We start from the raw sequence: 18566 nt of genomic DNA, 5'->3' as shown, positions 1-18566 counted from the left end.
ATTCAAAAGATATTGGTGTGTCATGAAATTGGAAGTATCCCCCAAAAACCTTTAACATACCTGAGATACCCACTTACCTGAGGAGAGGAAGCTAGATTGGATGTGGGGTGGGTTTACAGTTTCTGTCACGAATTAACCTAGAAAATTGAAGATTTTCTTCAAAAAAGCTGGGGTGGTTGACCCTAACACCCCACCCCTTCCTTGAATACCCCCTGGCATACCTCTTTCGTCTGCAATCACAATATTGCGTGCCATAAGACAATTCCTTAACTTTCTTAAATAAGCGCTTCCAATCCAATTTCCCATCACTTAATTCACTTAAACCACCACACCCAGTCTGCCATTCGACATCCCCAAAACTCCCATTACAAAAATTCCAACCATCCAGACGATATTAAAACGTAAGAAAAGTCACAAGACGCGTTAAGCAGACTCTCTCGTATGTGAAAATTTGTAAGATGAAATTTTCATTTCATTCCGTTTTTTAACAACCCCGATTTGCTAAGAGAACAAATTTTCATCTCATCTCCATCCCTATATATGCACATACTTATTGCATGGAGAATGGAGAAAGGAATGAAAAATATTTAAAGCCGATAAAAAGCTCGGAACTATTTTGCATAATATGCAAACACAAAAAGAGTGAAGATGGAGATGAAATCAAGAGTAAAAGATGAGAAATGTACAGTAAACAGACGTAGGAAAAGAGTTGTTGTTTAAGGGGTTGTTAGAGGTTCTGAATATTTTTGATTGTTTTAAAGTGAATTTAGATTCAATTAAGTGGGGATTTATTGTAGATTTTTTTGTGAAGATTTTGAAATAATTTAGAGACTTTTTGCTTACTATTTTGGATTTAGTTGCTTAATTTGGTGGATGAGGAGGTAAACTGTGATCTTTGACTTTCCTCTTCAGAGCTCGAAGTCAACTCGAATTTTATGTCGAGTAAAATCGATTTTAGTCGTTTCCATACAAAATACGAGTCGACTTCAAGGTCTACTTCCCTTAGAATCTAAGTTGCTCAAATTTTCTTGTGCAACGGTATAATTTGGTGGTTAGCCAGGACCAAAACACCCCACATGATGCGGTTCACGATATTTCCGCGATACACTAGAGTGTCACGGCTCTCAGTTTGGACAACACTGCCTAAAATGGTATGAAAAGTAGGTATAAAGTCTAGTTGGCTAATTTGTTTGGTATCCTGCTCATTTTCTTGATTATAGTCTGAATTTTACAATCTGCTTCATAATAGACATAAAGCTAGCTTGTCCAAATGAATATGTTAGAGTAATGTTCTAGCCTGTCCAATTTGTAGGCTAGAGAAAGTAGGATTCGAATCACACACGTGGCAATATTCTTTTAGCAATCTACATTTGGATGTAGTGAGCTGTAAGTGTGAAACCAATCTGAAAGACACTTGGAAGCCTAGAATAAGTGAAATATCCAACCCAGGTCGGATTAACAACCGTCTCTTGGGCTGGACCAAAGCTGGACTTTTTTTTAAATTCCAGCGCCCACACCTAAGGCCGGTCTTATGCCTTTTCTATTTCAGGAAATTTGCATTTAGAAGGATTCGAACTTACGACACTTGGAAAATTATTGCCAATTATCATTCAACTAATCACTTCTCTTCTGAACTATTGACCCATTTCAGCTTAACTGCATCCTCTTATACTTCCATATCCAAATTTTATGATTAGAAAAAAAAATTCAACTTTAAATTTCAAAAGAAACATCAAAGCACAGATTATCCACTTCACTGATGCCGACCTTAGAAACAAATTTTTCCATCCATTTGAATATTTTTGTGTGTTGTCGATTTGAACCCCAAACAAGAGCAGTAGCAATAGCAACAACAATAAAAACAGAATAGATATGAAATATGAGATGATGAAAAAAATACCAAAAAATAGAAGAAGGGGAAAGGCATTTAGATGAGAGAGAAAGTCTGAGAGATTTAAGAATGCAAATTTTCAAAAGCACAAAAAAAAATCATTGTAATGGAAAAATATGAATTTACAATTTTCATAAAATACAAATAAATTCTTTTGATTACTCATGACGCTTCCCCTCTTGTACAGTCTTTTTCCCTTTTAAGCGTATTATCTATGAAAATTGGAATTTTTGGGAAATAACTAGTTTGGCTGGGTAGATGTCTTAATAATCCAAAATTTAGAAAAATGTTTGAAATTTTAATTTTCAGTTTTAAAAAATTAAAATTCAAAAAAACCGTTAAAATTTGAATTCTTTAAAATCATTAAAGTCTGAATTTTCAATTTCTAAAAACCGTTAAAATTTGAATTTCCAATTTAAAAATAAATTAAAAAAAAACTTTTTTAAAAAAAACGCTTTTTTAAAAAAACCAAAACACATGTAAAAAAAAAACTTGCGAAAAAATACTTGATCCTTAAGACTAAAAACAAAGCGATCTAAAAAGTTAATAATAAACCTTAAAAAAACTTTTTAAAAAAAACGCTTTTACGTAAAAAACAAAATGATCCAAAAACATAAATGTTAAAAAAATGCTCTAAAAAAGGAGAAAATAAAATAAATCTACGCTTTATAAAATTTGGAAATATAAATATTTCTTGAGACAACCAAAAATTTAACTCAAAAATTTTCCCAAAATATAGCAACGTTGTACAAGAACTCAACGACTAAAAAAGCGTGGGGCGGTCAAATTACAAACTTAAGAACTAAATTAATCTTTTGTTTACGCCCCACGCTTTTTTAGTCGTTGAGTTCTTGTACAACGTTATATTTTGGGAAAATTTTGAGTTAAATTTTTGGTTGTCTCAAGAAATATTTATATTTCCAAATTTTATAAAGCGTCGATTTATTTTATTTTCTCCTTTTTAGAGCATTTTTTAACATTTATGTTTTTGGATCATTTTGTAAAAGCGTTTTTTTAAAAGTTTTTTAAGGTTTATTATTAACTTCTTTTAGATCGCTTGTTTTTAGTCTTAAGGATCAAGTATTTTTTCGCAAGTTTTTTTACATCTGTTTTGGTTTTTTAAAAAAGCGTTTTTTTAAAAAGTTTTTTTAATTTATTTTATTTACTTCTTTTTAGTCAAATCACTAAATAATTTATTTTAATCGATTGTTGGAATGATTGTTGATATAAATAGCAGGTGTTGTCGGATTTCGCTTCGCTCGTCCGACTGTTTTTAGATCACAGAACATTAGTTGTGGGAAAATTTTCACGCCTTCACTCGCTTCGCTCCGTTCAGGTCGCAAAAATTTATGAGCTTCGCTCAACCAAGTCCGAACTTCGTTCGAACTAATTAAGTTCGAGCTTCGCTCGGATCACAGGCGTAGTCGGATCTCGCTTCGCGCGTCCGACTGTTCATAGATTACAGGTGTTGTCGGATCTCGCTTCGCTCGTCCGACTGTTCATAGATCACAGGGGTATTAGTTGTAGGAAAATTTTCACGCCTTCACTCGCTTCGCTCCGTTCAGGTCGCAAAAATTTGTGAGCTTCGCTCAACCAAGTCCGAACTTCGTTCGAACTAATTAAGTTCGAGCTTCGCTCGGATCACAGGCGTAGTCGGATTTCGCTTCGCTCGTCCGACTGTTCATAGATCACAGGGGTTGTCGGATCTCGCTTCGCTCGTCCGACTGTTCATAGATCACAGGGGTATTAGTTGTGAGCTTCGCTCAACCAAGTCCGAACTTCGTTCGAATTGTTTATGTTTGAGCTTCGCTCGAACGTCTCCACTTCGCTTCGCTTCGTTCGCCTGACTATTATTAGGTCACAGGAGTGTCGGACTCCACTTCGCTTCGCTTCGTTCGCCCGACTATTATTAGGTCACAGGAGTGTCGGACTCCACTTCGCTTCGCTTCGTTCGCCCGACTATTATTAGGTCACAGGAGTGTCGGACTCCACTTCGCTTCGCTTCGTTCGCCCGACTGTTATTAGGTCAAAGAAGTCCAAAACATACTGTCTTTTAGTCTTGTGAAGTATAGTCAAATTTGTATTGAAACCTTACAACAGTCTTTTTTTGCAATCCAAGATCATTTACATGCAGTATATCAAGATCCAGTAACATCCAGGATCATATACATGCAGTATGACAAGATCCAGTAACATCCAGGATCATATACATGCAGTATAACAAGATCCAGTAACATCCAGGATCATATACATGCAGTATAACAAGATCCAGTACATGCAGTATAACAAGATCCAGTAAGATCCAGGATCATATACATGCAGTATAACAAGATCCAGTAACATCCAGGATCATATACATGCAGTATAACAAGATCCAGTAACATCCAGGATCATATACATGCAGTATAACAAGATCCAGTAACATCCAGGATCATATACATGCAGTATAACAAGATCCAGTAAGATCCAGAATCATATACATGCAGTATAACAAGATCCAGTAACATCCAGGATCATATACATGCAGTATGACAAGATCCAGTAACATCCAGGATCATATACATGCAGTATAACAAGATCCAGTAACATCCAGGATCATATACATGCAGTATAACAAGATCCAGTAACATCCAGGATCATATACATGCAGTATAACAAGATCCAGTAACATCCAGGATCATATACATGCAGTATATCAAGATCAAGGAACATCCAGGATCATATACATACAGTATAACAAGATCCAGTAACATCCAGGATCATATACATGCAGTATAACAAGATCGAGTAACATCCAGGATCATATACATGCAGTATATCAAGATCCAGTAACATCCAGGATCATATACATACAGTATAACAAGATCCAGTAACACCCAGGATCATATACATGCAGTATATCACGATCCAGTAACATCCAGGATCATTTACATACAGTACAACAAGATCCAGTAACATCCAGGATCATATACATGCAGTATAACAAGATCCAGTAACATCCAGGATCATATACATGCAGTATGACAAGATCCAGTAACATCCAGGATCATATACATGCAGTATAACAAGATACAGTAAGATCCAGGATCATATACATGCAGTATAACAAGATCCAGTAACATCCAGTATCATATACATGCAGTATATCAAGATCCAGTAACATCCAGGATCATATACATGCAGTATGACAAGATCCAGTAACATCCAGGATCATATACATGCAGTATAACAAGATCCAGTAACATCCAGGATCATATACATGCAGTATATCAAGATCAAGGAACATCCAGGATCATATACATACAGTATAACAAGATCCAGTAACATCCAGGATCATATACATGCAGTATAACAAGATCGAGTAACATCCAGGATCATATACATGCAGTATATCAAGATCCAGTAACATCAGGATCATATACATGCAGTATGACAAGATCCAGTAACATCCAGGATCATATACATGCAGTATATCAAGATCCAGTAACATCCAGGATCATATACATACAGTACAACAAGATCCAGTAACACCCAGAACCATATTTATACAATATTTCAAGATCCAATAACGATTGTTTGAGATTCAAACTGTAACGGTTTTTTGAATTTTGAATTTTTACTAGGAATATCCGTGAGAAAATTACTTATGATTTTTTTTTCTCTTTCATAAATATCTTAAAAAGAGATGATTTGTACTTTAACTAATGCTTGGTATTATAATTCAATGCGCAATGAACTATAAAAACTGGTTTTCAACTTTATTATTAGTCTAGTTCATGCAAATTAAAAATATGCATCGTTGACTTTGGATTTTTTCCCATATATAATGTTATTATAATAATTAAAGCATAATTAAGCATTTTTGTGATACTGAAATGCGAAAATATTGTATTGTCATCGGGAATACACATGTGATAAAAATTTGAGTTCAATTAGAGCAGTAGAAGTGGTCGAAAAATCGATCGCAAGATTTGATCATGACCAACCAACCAACCAACCAACCAACCAACCAACAGAGTAAGTCAATAAAAAGCGTTTAATAATAATTAATAAAAATACTTTCAATTTCAAAAAACCGTTAAAATTTCAATTTTCAATTTCAAAAAATTTCAAATTTCTAAAAACCTAGAAAAATTTGAAATTTTAATTTAGACAAATTTCAAAAAAACCGTTCAATTTTCAATCTCAAAGAAATTCAAATTCCAAAAAACAGTTAAGAATTGAATTTTTGTAAAAAATACTTCAAATTTCTAAAAACCGTTAAAATTTCTATTTTCAATTTCAAAAAAATTCAAACTTCTAAAAACCGTTAAAATTCAAATTTCAAAAAAATGCGCATAAGCCCCAAAATCAATAAGCACATGATATTCCCTTTATCATATGAAAAACGAACAAAACTGCACACAATGAGAAGAACATCACAAGCACTTGAGAGTTTTCAACAATTGTTTGTGGAAGAATTTTTCCATTTTGAAATACCATTAAAATTCATTTGCCTGCCTCGTTTACATGGCAATGTTTTATTCTCTCTCTCTCTGCCACTTTACTGCTACCTACTACATGATTGCGGATAGAAATTGATTTACATTGGGATTAAATTTTTCGTTCTTTACAATAAAAATAAGGAATTTTTTTATTGCTCTTTGAATGAATTTTTAAAAACTTTAATTTTCATCTGGAAGCATTGATGTGCAGTGAATGAATAAACACAGTCGATTTGTTAGGGGGAGCAAATTTTTATGTGATTTATAGGATTTCTTGGTTATTGTTTGTTTGGAAATTCATTCTTTTGTTTGGGGATGAATTTGGTTTAGTTACAGCAGATGAATTTAAATGGACTAAGGAATGAGTTTTTAAGGAATGGAATTTAAAAATCTATTAAATTTGGAATTTGTTAGAACATCAAAAACTTAGATTTAAGGAAAGTAAAAATTTGAATTTTTAAGAACCGTTAAAAATTTGAATTTAGTTTGAAAGTTACAAAGTTTCAATTTTAGGAATCCGTTGAAAACTTTGAATTCTGTAAGAAAATTGAATATTTGAATTTTTGAAAACCGTTTCAAAATTTGAATTTTTGAAAACCGTTACAAATACAATTTGAATTCTGAAAAGTCGTTGAAAACCGTTGATATTCAGTCAATATCCATCATTCACACTTTCCATTAAATCCAACATCAGACACCAAAACAATCAATTCCATGTTGTGCTGTAAATCAAGTACCATCTGTCACAACATCACATTTTACATTCACGCACAATTCCAATTAGCATCAGCCATTCAACGACTTCACATTAATATTCATTAACTCAAAAATTATCGATTACTTTTCAATCATGAATTTGTAATTAACTTCCAATAAATTCATCCTCAATGAGGAATAAAAAGTTTTTTACGGCAACAAAAGTTTTTCATCTTTGTTTTCCATACATTTTGGTGGGGATGGACGCTTATGAGATTTTGTGGATAATTTCATGACTAACTTTTGGTAATGGATACCTTAATAAACAAGAGTGTCCATCCCTTGGCACTTTGCAAACATTTATTTAAATGGCGCCACAAATTTATGGTCGAGATGGGATGAAAAATTGTGCTTAATTGGAAAAATTTAAACTTTGTATGATTAATTAGCAAATAATTACACAAGCCAATCGAGAGAAATAGTAGCTATAAGCTATTGTATAGATAATATTACTTGTAATGAAGAGTAGAAACAGCAGACCGAGACTGAATGTAAATATTTTAAATGATTAAAAAAAGTTAAATTGATGCTTTTGTTGGCTTGTGGATTATAGTAATTTTTGGTAGAGAGAGATTATTCGGCAAGATTGGTTGGAAAGTGAGTGATGTGGATATTGGGAATGTTTGGAAATTACGTGATTCTTAAAGAGAGGCCTGGCAGCGATAGAGCCAGTTTTAGACAAGTGGGCGCACAAAGGGCGTGTAATGGTCGTAAAAAAAGCGCACAATGCACGCACAAAAGCGCACAATGTGGGTACACAAAGCGCACAATGTACCCACAAAAGCGCACAATGTGTGTACACAAAGCGCACAATGTGCGTACAAAAGGCGTTTTCTGTGTTCGGTTGCATGGAATCAGACCTTAACTTCCTTTTAGAACTATATCAACCTGCTTGACTCATGAGTCAGTTAAAGGTCTTTAAATTTCCCAAAACTTTTCTCCAGACAATTTCCAACTTTTCCAATTAAAATTCATCAAATGACATTTAATAACTTCAAGTCCACAAACCTCTGAAGGAACAATTATTAATGTCCTTTCCATCTCCCTCATTGTATTTCGTCGCACAAGAAACACGAGACAATTTTAAAAACTTTATTTTTCGACATATTTGGCGCATCAGCTGAAAATATTTTTTTTTTTCGCTTCCTCTCGCTTTTTATTATCAATCAGTCGATAAATTTCTGTAATTTAAAACCCGTAGATAAGTATTGGAGATGGAAGGAGAAATTGCATTAAAAGTTGAACAAACAGTTTTTCTTTCCATTAGAGTAAAAAAAAAAATAACATGAGAAAAATGTTTTAAAAATTTTTTCTATGGAATCAGCAGATAGTTTATGGCAATGATAGCAGAAATAGCGGAATAAAAAATTTCATAAATTGTCAAACATTTCATAAAGAATGAAGGAACAAAGAAAAGTGGAGGAAAATATGCCAAAAAGTCAATGTTTTTGAATGTTTCAGATCGTTTTGGGGTTGGTGAATTTATTGATGGCAATTAAAGGGGTTAAGTTGGAGTGTCTGTACTGATATTTAGCCTGCAATCTTCTTAATGTGCTATTTTATTGGAGATTTAAAAGAACTTTTGCTTTGCATATTAAAAACATCATGGAATGCTCATTGAGACCTTGATCTACTTTCTTGGAATTACTATAGCGTATAGTATTGTCTTATCTCTAGTTTATTACGATTATGCGAAGTCGATCTCAGAAGTGTATCCAAGGAGTAGGGAGGAGGAGGATGAGCAGGTAAGGGGGTCGGGTTAGGGTCGAACCTCAACATTCTCGAAAAACTATTGCAATTCAAATTACAATTTGTCCATATTAGTTTATTATGAGAAAGGAAAGAAGGGTTTATCCTAAAAAACGTCCCTTAATACCTCCCCTGGATGGGATTACTCTAAAGTCCGAATAAGTCAATAAAGCAACATTTTAGTCTTGAATTCTTGGTTAGTCCTAAATTAGTGCTATGATTTATTACATTTATCTGATCTGGGACTTGAACCTAGATTCATCAACAATCTGAGACTTGAACTCAGAACCCAGAATCATCAACGCTAATGCTCAGTCAATTTGACCAACAATGTTGTTTGATACCAATGACAAAATACGGCACATATGGCAAATTAGAATAGCAACAGGCAAAGATCATGATTTCATGGTACAAAAAGTCCACTAAGGTACATTAAAATCTACTTGTTAGGGGTTAGTCCTATCCTTTGTTAGGGGTTAAGTCATTCGAATACCATAAGTTGGTTAATCAGTTCAAAATCCGATACCAGACTGGAGTGACACTGACATGGAGCCAGATTTAAATAGAGTACCAAGTCTGAATCACACGGATCTGGAGTCAGATTTTCAACAGATTAACGAAATTTCTATATGGATCAGATAAATAATGTTAAATTCTAGCAACAACTGCAGCAATATCTAACCAAATTCCCAAAAAAATCATCAAATTCTCCGCCAAAAATCCTTCATAAAACTTCCAATAAGCAATCCAATTCCATTCACAATAAAAACAAAACTATCAACGAGTAAACAATTACAAAAAATAGTTTGAATTTTCCGTCTCACTGCAGAATCTGTCTTCCTTGAAAAACTCCCCGATATTCACCATCACAACGAATTGTAAAGAATTTGCTGAACATAAGAAATAAAAACAATTTTTAGAGTGAATGAAATGAGGGGATGAAAGCAGTCAAACTGTAAATGTACACTAATCAAAAACTGTCTTGTTAAACAATTTTTATTTCTCATTTTTTTTTGGATGGAATAAAAACAAGCAGAAAAAGTTTGTAGAAAGAAGGAAGAACGGAAAGAATCTCCTGATTGTGCAAACAATCCATTTAAGGAAGATGAAGAAAATGAGAAAAATTCCATTTGATGCTGAAAATAATAGAAAGGCTTTGACTTGGGGAACTGAGCGCATTTGTCTGATTGGATTTAACGGATTTTTAAAATTTGAATTTTAAAGGGTTTTTGAAATTTGAATTTTAACGATTTTTTGAAATTTGAATTTTAATGGTTTTTGAAAATCAAATTTTAACGGTTTTTGGAAATTCAAATTTTACAAAACCGTTAAAAGTTCAAATTTTGAAAAAACCGTTAAAATTTAAATTTTAAAAAATCGTTGAAAATTTGAATTTTGAAGAACCGTTAAAACAGTGCTGACGTCTGACTCACTCAGATGGGCAGAAATGACACTAAAACGAACTCCTGCACTATTTTATTCAATAAAAGGGTTTAAAAAAATAAAATGAAGCATGAAAATCTCTTCGAAATGGAATTTAATTTGGTATTTACAATTTCCTTGCTTCCTATACGAAGCACAATCAAGTAAAATTATTCAATTTACTACATTTATTGTCTCTTATTCTGTATTTCTAGTGCCAGCAGGAAAGCCAACTATAACGACCGCACACAATACTTCATCAAGCTCAATCTATTTGTCATGGAAACCACCTCCACTTGATACAATTTATGGTGAATTTCTCGGCTATAGGATCACATATCATGCCCGTGATGTGAAGCCGGAAAATATTAATGAAATTTTTGTTCGTGATAGCAGCGTTGAAGTAAGTATTACTGTGCTTGTTTGATTATATCTGGATGGATAAATTCATTAAGTCTGTCATGTTTGGTTTGCAATTTAAATGGATATGGGTTTTATTGTTTAATCAACTGGAAAAATTGATGTCGTGTTTGTATTTCCTTTTTTTTGGCAGATGAGTGATGATGACTTGGGTTATTGATAGTTTGATGGATGTAATTGGTATTTTTGCGGATTTTGAAGTCAGAAACCAATTTTAAAATTCAAATTTTTAACGGTTTATTGGAATTTAAATTTTTAACGGCTTTTTGGAATTCAAATTTTGAACGACCTTTTGAAATTCAAAATTTTAACGACTTTTTTTAACCAATTTATGAAATTCAAAATTTTAACCATTTTTGAAGTTCAAGATTTGAAAAACGGTTTTCAAAAATTCATATTTTTAACGGTTTTCCAAATTCAAATTTTTACTTTCAAAAATTCAAATTTGTAACGGTTTTCAAAATTTCAATTTTTTACTGATTCTGAAATTCTTTGACGTTCTGAAAGCTTGAGTTGCAACGTAAAATGCACGATTTTACTAAAACATCTTCCTTTCCAGAACATTTATGTTGCATAGCATCCATTAAATCACACTGAAACAGAAGAATCTAAACTACAAACTTACTATCGCATCCGCAATCTAAGAAAATGAAAATTTAATCAGATAAAAAATTCAGTTACAAAATTCATAAACAAATTTTCAATTCCACTCAAGAAAGTCGTAAAAATTTACGTCCTTCCATTTCCATTCTACAACAATTCCTTATTCTTACTCAAAAAGTGGTACGGAAAAAAATAGAGCCAAGTGGAAAACGAGTAGTAAATTAAATGCCTTTTGGTGTTTTATTGCAATTGGCAATCTCTTTTTTTCTCTATGCTCGATGTACAACAATCCAACTCGTTTCAATTTCTCACAAATTTACAGCACAATCCATAGAAAGAAGAAATGTTAAAAATGTTTGTTGTTATTGAACGGAAGCCAAAAACTTTTCTATCTTCTTCATGTCCACTTCTTTTGGTGCAATTTTGGTTCGATGAGATGCTGATGGTTGTTCTTTGTCTGTTTGTCTATCTTGCATCATTGCTGTTTTTCAAATATTTCAATGACTTTTCAAAAATTCAAATTTTTAACGGTTTTTTGTGATTCAAATTTTTAACGGTTTTCTAAAATTCAAATTTTTAACCATTTTCAAACATTCAAATTTTTCTTGACTTTGATCATTTTTCAAATATTTCTTGACCGTTATTTTCAAAATTTTGAATTATTTTTCAAACAGTTTTGACTATTATTTTCAAAATTTCAATGACCGTTATTTTTCAAATATTTTTCAACCGTTGCGTTTCCACCTTCCACATTCCCTCCAACCCCTCCTAGTTACCATTCTCTTCAGTAAAGAAAATGAGAAAAAAAGAAATATTTAAGTTGAGATGGAAGGAAGCAAGAAAAGTGATTGCATGTTCAACTTTCATTTGATTGCTAAAGCCACCATTTCATTGCCTTAAGGAATCATTCAAGTAACATCAGACAAGGAAGAACAGAACAAGAATATAATATAAAAAAAGAGGAAAAGTTGTTAAGAGAGAAGAAAAACATCATTTAAAGTATTTAAAGTTTAATTTGAAATTTTTTTTTATTTTCTCCGTTCATGAAGAGTAAATGGAAGTAGTGAAGAATGCGGATGTGTTTGGGGGCAGAGGGAATGTTTGCGAATGTACATTTAATTGTGTACATTTGTAGATTGAGATTGACACAATTTCATTTTAAAAACATTAAAATTTTATTACTTTTTTAACGGAATTTTTGAATTATTTTCGTTTACATAATGCGCTCGAACAACTTTTTTATTGACATAACGCGCTGATTTTTCTGCTTGAAGAATTTTAATCTAAATTTCAACTTCTTAGGGAAAATTGTTGATTAATTATTCAGGATTGAGGAGATTTTAATGAATTTTCAACTTTTACATTAGAGTTTCTTGATTATTTCCTTTAAATATTCAAATTACATTTTAACGGACATAAAAAATTCAAATTTTTTAAAAATTTCCGTTTAATGTTTCGCTATAATGCGCTAATAAACTTTTCCTTCATAAATCATGAACTTTATGGCAATTAAAAATATTCCACCCATAAATTTAGAACAATTTAAGCATATCGACATCGTTTAAGTTCCAAACTTACATAATTTTTCATCGTATCTCTTCATACTTTGATGCATTTTTCCCTCAATTTTCAAACTTATCTCCTAAACTTTTCCATTATGGTTTATGGTTTTTCTTCAATTTTCTTCAGCATAATGGAAACTACATCCCATGAGAAGTGAGTCAGATGATAATAAACTGCAAATATCGGTGATGAATAGTGTAATGGGAAGCAACATTTTATCATTTTTTTTATTCTACACGCCAGCATGCAACCATCATGTAGGAAAAGAAGGAATTTCTCGTATCTCTGATATTTTTTTTTCTACTTCCATATGACTTGGAACTAATGCTCGTGTTGCTTACTCGCATGCTGTGCACAGCAAATTTTTTATTTCTATCTTTATTCTTCAGTAAGCATACTGAAAAATATGTTTCGTGGCTCAACTTTTGCTTCATTTCTTCCGTCTTTTTTGAATGGGGAATTTTCCATTTTTTTCATGTGATACTAAGAAGGATGTAGGCATGTTGGGGACTGAGTATCCGGAAGTTTAAAGCTGAAATGCATTTTTTTTCGAGTTTCTGGAACCAAATTGCTAAAGAGACAAACTTAGATTTGGTTGGGTTTAGGGACAGGAACCAGTGTCTAAGGTCTAAGCATGCGCATGGTATGCTAGGGTTTAAAGACACTAGAAGGGTACAATGGAATACCTAATAGGGTACAGTGGTTACTAAGTATGGTATATAGTAGGTATAGTCTAGTGGTGTGTAGTGATATAGTATAGTGGTACACTTAGAATAGCAAAGTGAAACACCTAGTAGGGCATAGTGGTACACATAGCAGGGTATTGTGACATACCTAGTGTAGTGTTACACAAACCTAGGGAGTAGAGATACACATTATAGAACATAGTGATAGTAGAGTTCAGTGGTACACCTAATAGGATACAGTCATCTATCCATTACGGCAAAATTGAATCAGCTCAATCCATACCAAAAATCCCTATTATTCCAAAACATTGAGGTTATATCCCGAAAATCATCTCTCAGTATGCTCTTTAGCACGACAAACATGCAACCTAGCAACTAATCACCACTTCTTCCATGGACGATATCAACATAGATGCTTTTAATTTATTTTCGTTGGCCCCTGTAATCTGTGAGTAGATTAATCCTCTTAACTTCCTTCGACTCTGACAGCCGAGCATAAAAAGTGACTCTCTCTCTCTCATTCTGTATCTCATCCGGTTCCATTATTGTATTTCATTATTTATATCTGCTTAAGTGTAAGGCTGAAAAGGCATGTATGCGAAAATAATAAAAGCCTTAAAGGGAAGACAAACATGAGAATGACTTTCATGATGTCTTGTATGACTTTATACTCATTTTTATTTTCTATTCTTATTCTCTTTACAGAGTCATGAAATTCACGATCTTGATACTTATACACAATATCTGATATCAATTCATGTATTTAATCCTGAAGGGATCGGACCAGCAACAAATATCGGTGTCATGACAGATGAAGGCGGTAAGTAGAAAGACCTTTTCATCACTTAATCAAGATTGTTTCTCTAGTTCCTCTCGTCAACTTAATAATAATAGATGATATTGTTTTGTTATGTTCAGGCATTTCATTGTTTTCTATTGAAATGATGAGCTTTTGTTGTGTTGTACTTAAGGATTACTATCGGAAGTAAGCTTTGAGTATGTTTTGACGTCGGAAATTAATTGTTTATTGATAAATTTATTCAAAGTGGGCATTTTTGAATGATAAGAGATGCGAAAAATGATGCAAAAAAACTTGCATTTCTATTTCAAATTTAAAATGTCCGTTAAATTGAAATTCAACCAAAATGAGCTTTTTTGTACTAAAACTGATGCGAAAAAGTGATGCAAAATATTTGTCGTCCCTTTTTCAAATTTGAAAAGTCCGTTAAATAGAAATAATGCCAAAATAAGCTTTTTTGTACTAATACTGATGCAAAAATTATGCATCTCTCTCTTGAATTTAAAATGACCGTTAAATTCATGAAAATGATTTGAAGCATAAATCAATGTTTAAAGACATATTCCCGTCCATACCTCAAAAATGATTATTAAAATCACGAAAAATCACGATTAAATGTTTAATAACACTTTCTATTCATCCAAAAACTAAAAATTTCATGCATATAAATCAACCAGGCATGTATAACTTCATGTTGTACATGAAAAGATCTCACATCTCAATCATACACATTTGTGTATCTATCACTCATTCTCTCGTCATCATTCAGATTTTTCTTTATTTCCTTCTCATCAGAACATGCTTCACTGATGTATTTTAATATTTAAAGCCGATTTCAAAAATGGTTTATAATTCAGACATCAAGTGATGCATACAAAATGGATTATAATGAATAAAATAACAATTGAGGTGGGAATGATAAGCAGCTATGCTGTGTATATGTTTAACATTTTTTTCTGAATAGATGTAGTCTTTTTTTTTATAATTTTTCATCGTGTATCCATGGCATCCGGTAAGATGAGAATTATTTCATTGACGGCGATGCTGATTCGATGAGCTTATCGAATATCAACAAATAAGCAACATCCATGATGACTTTAAGTGGAATATACAATTTGACTTTAAATTGTCAATATCATCATTAAATTTAAAATCTATCCAATTAAGAAACATCTTTAAAGCTGATTCTGTTGAATCTTGGTTCCCATGGTGACTGTAAGTGATATTTATGCTGCTTCATCAAACAGGAATTGAGCACTTTATGGTGTTATGGGATAAAAAGATTCTAAGAATCTTCTGTTTGATGTTAAGTATCTCGACATTTTTAAAGAGTTTCAGGTGCTTGACACAGTCACCTGATCTAGAATTTAGGCAATTTTTGAAACTACATGCCTTTTTTCATGGGAAATCCATCGTAAGCACCTATATTATTATCATATTGTGTTACATTTACTTCCTTAAGCATCACGCTGGAAACTATCAAATTGCCTCTATAATAACTCTCTTTAGCTCTTTAAAGGTGCAATTATGGTCGATATTAACTCAACCAGGTCAATTGGAATTGATATCTGATTACTATTATCTATTATGCAAGGTGTTGTTCAAGGATGTTGTTGCTTAGTAAAAAACTCATCTCACATTTGTTATTCAAATAGGAAGACATTTATCTATTAGGAAGGATAAATTAGTTGAGTGTCTTAAATAGCTTCAATCTATATGCCGCTTTAAGAATTTTTAAAGGATTAGCAGAAGTTTAGAGAACATTAAAGCAAGAACGTAGACTTTTGCAAAGAGGGAACAGAGAAGCTTGCTAACCAGGTCAAAGAACATGCTTATAACAGTGCAAAAAGATTACTACGGAACTTAAAAGCAGTCTCTTTGACTATTATGAAACGTCAATGACCCCCTATTGAGGGGTTTCAAGAGAGACCAAGCGGCACAATGCGGTGAGCTACAAGTATTGTCGGCGAAATGACTTGATATCATCTATCCCGATGTCCTCAGGGATACTTCGAATCTTACTGTTAATATGGCTCTCGCATGGACGTTATGTTGCTCGGGATAGGCTTGGTTTTGGGAAGGGGTGCTGACAACCAAAGAGGGTTAACATCCATATCTCATCAATATTTCAATTAAGTCTCTACTTCCTCCACTTTGTCTTCATGATTAGAAATTTTAAACGTCCAATTATTTAAAAATTACTCGGTTACTATTGACATCCTACATACTCCAATGGGTTAATGTATCACTTAACTTCCCTTTGATTTTTTTCTCTCAAACAAATTGGCATCATTACCATTTCCATGTCTCTAATAGACTCTAAGAAGTATATTTATATTTATTTTGGCATGTAATTGAAATTATTTTTTTTTTTTTCGAGTAGCTTATTTTCTACCTAATTGAAGACGTTCGCGAAAATATTTGCCTCAATTATAATAATTGACTCTGATTTATTTGCTATTGAAAAATTTTTCACCGTAATGAGTCTAAATAATAAGGCTCGATGTCGTTGTCAAGGTAGTGATATCAATGTTCTAAGATACCAAGACTTGATGATGCTGTTCAAAATAATTATTTGTGCCTTAGAAGTTGCTTTATTAATTTGAAATTTTGGGAAGGCAAGTTGATGTTGTTGATATTCAGAAGTTGACGATTATGTAATGGATGTAGGAATGCCACGTGGTTTGAAATGGCATTAAGGTGTGTTCCGAGTAGCGCATTGTTGATGCCAGGTAGTCGCTTAGTTGCTGTTTTGACGGCAATTGGTTGTATTGACGACAATACCCTGTGTTGACGGAAATACGCTGTGTTGACGAAATTGGGTACCCCAATGGCTACATGATTAATGATTTCGGTACACAATTATAAATATTGCTGCTCGGGTATATTTCCATAGAACATTTAAATCCCACTTATTTTTTAAATATTTCTATGAATACCTACTTATCGATTACCAGCGGTTTTATCATCCATACACGTAAACAATCCTTTTAAACTGTTTAGGTAACCTCAAGAGTTTGACCTTTTTAAGTACCCTTGAAGCACTTCTAGAAAGGATCAATTTTTTCGAGAAAAACATTCTTCGATTACGTTCAAGGAACAAACAAGTTACTTTTATTTTTCAATTTCCTTTATGAAAATTCGTACATATTATAAATGATCCTTCCAGCAAGAATCAACAAAACCTTTATGTAACATATAAACTGTTTGTTCAGCTTTTCTGCATCGGAACAATGTTTGTAAATACTTGAAATTTTTTTTGAGATTTGGTATTTTGGATTTAAGGGGGATTTAAGAGTTAAGAGCAGGTAAATGTTTGGGATTTTGCTGAGCTTTTTTGTGGGTTTTTGATGATTTTGTTGCATTTTTATTGGAATTTTGTTGGATTTGACATTGATTTTATTGTATCTTGATGGAGTAGTGGTCTAATAACTGGAATATCAGAATTTTGAAAAATACAACCCATCGATCTTGAGTTCGAATCTCGTCCAGATGAAATTGTCATTTTTTGAAATATAACTTGCATAGATTTTTTTAGTCCAAATGACCTCAAAGACGTCGGATTGGTTGAAAATAGATTGAAATTACATACTTCACAAGCGTCAGCAGAAAATTTCATTCAAAATTTGAAATGAATTCTGGAAAATCAGAATAAACTTTAAATCAGCTTTAATCTATGAATTTAACTCAATTGTACTTCCCATCCAACTGCTTACCCCTTGATGCCTAATATCCTAAACCAATTTAGAATGTTTAATGTTGAGATAACATTTTTGCTATATTTAATTTCTCCATCAGAAAACAACAAAAAATTTGTATATTTTTTTCCATTCTGCCTTTAAACTTTTTTGTTTATGCTCGACTTAATTTTCATTTCAAAAAACCACATACAAGAGATGCTAGCAGGCAAGCATAAATTTTGTGTAAAGTAGCTTAAAAATAACTTTTTTTAGCAGCAACATTTTTTTAATGAAGAAGGCACAAAAAAAATTTTTATTTTAATTCTGCCGTCATCGTGATGAAATTTTCTACATTCATATCTACCAAAATACACTCATTTGTCTTTTACTTGTTTTGTGTTCGCTTATTTTTTTATTATTGTTCCTATTTCACTTCCTCCAACCCCTTCTTATTTACGTATTTAATACATTGAGTATGCTTGTATGTTTCGTATGTTGTTTATCTCTCTTGCA

The 18566-nt window shown here is 32.5% G+C and overlaps 1 protein-coding gene across 2 annotated transcripts in view; it reads left to right on the top strand.

Annotated features, from left to right (window-relative positions):
• LOC139098996 (putative receptor-type tyrosine-protein phosphatase mosPTP-1) overlaps nucleotides 1-18566 on the top strand; it is a 141700-nt gene that overhangs the window by 47150 nt on the left and 75984 nt on the right. For both annotated transcript variants that reach the window (XM_070651389.1, XM_070651390.1), the window contains exons 5-6: nucleotides 10518-10705; nucleotides 14280-14394. In XM_070651389.1, coding sequence (XP_070507490.1) covers nucleotides 10518-10705; nucleotides 14280-14394 — 303 coding nt within the window. The remainder of the gene's footprint in view (nucleotides 1-10517; nucleotides 10706-14279; nucleotides 14395-18566) is intronic.

This window comes from Chironomus tepperi, unplaced genomic scaffold, assembly GCF_022539635.2.
Source record: "Chironomus tepperi strain 1889 unplaced genomic scaffold, CSIRO-AGI_Ctep_v1 contig_456, whole genome shotgun sequence".
Lineage (NCBI taxonomy): Eukaryota > Metazoa > Arthropoda > Insecta > Diptera > Chironomidae > Chironomus > Chironomus tepperi.
Note: the sequence above shows the minus strand (reverse complement) of the source record. Positions and strands in the feature narration are given on the sequence as shown.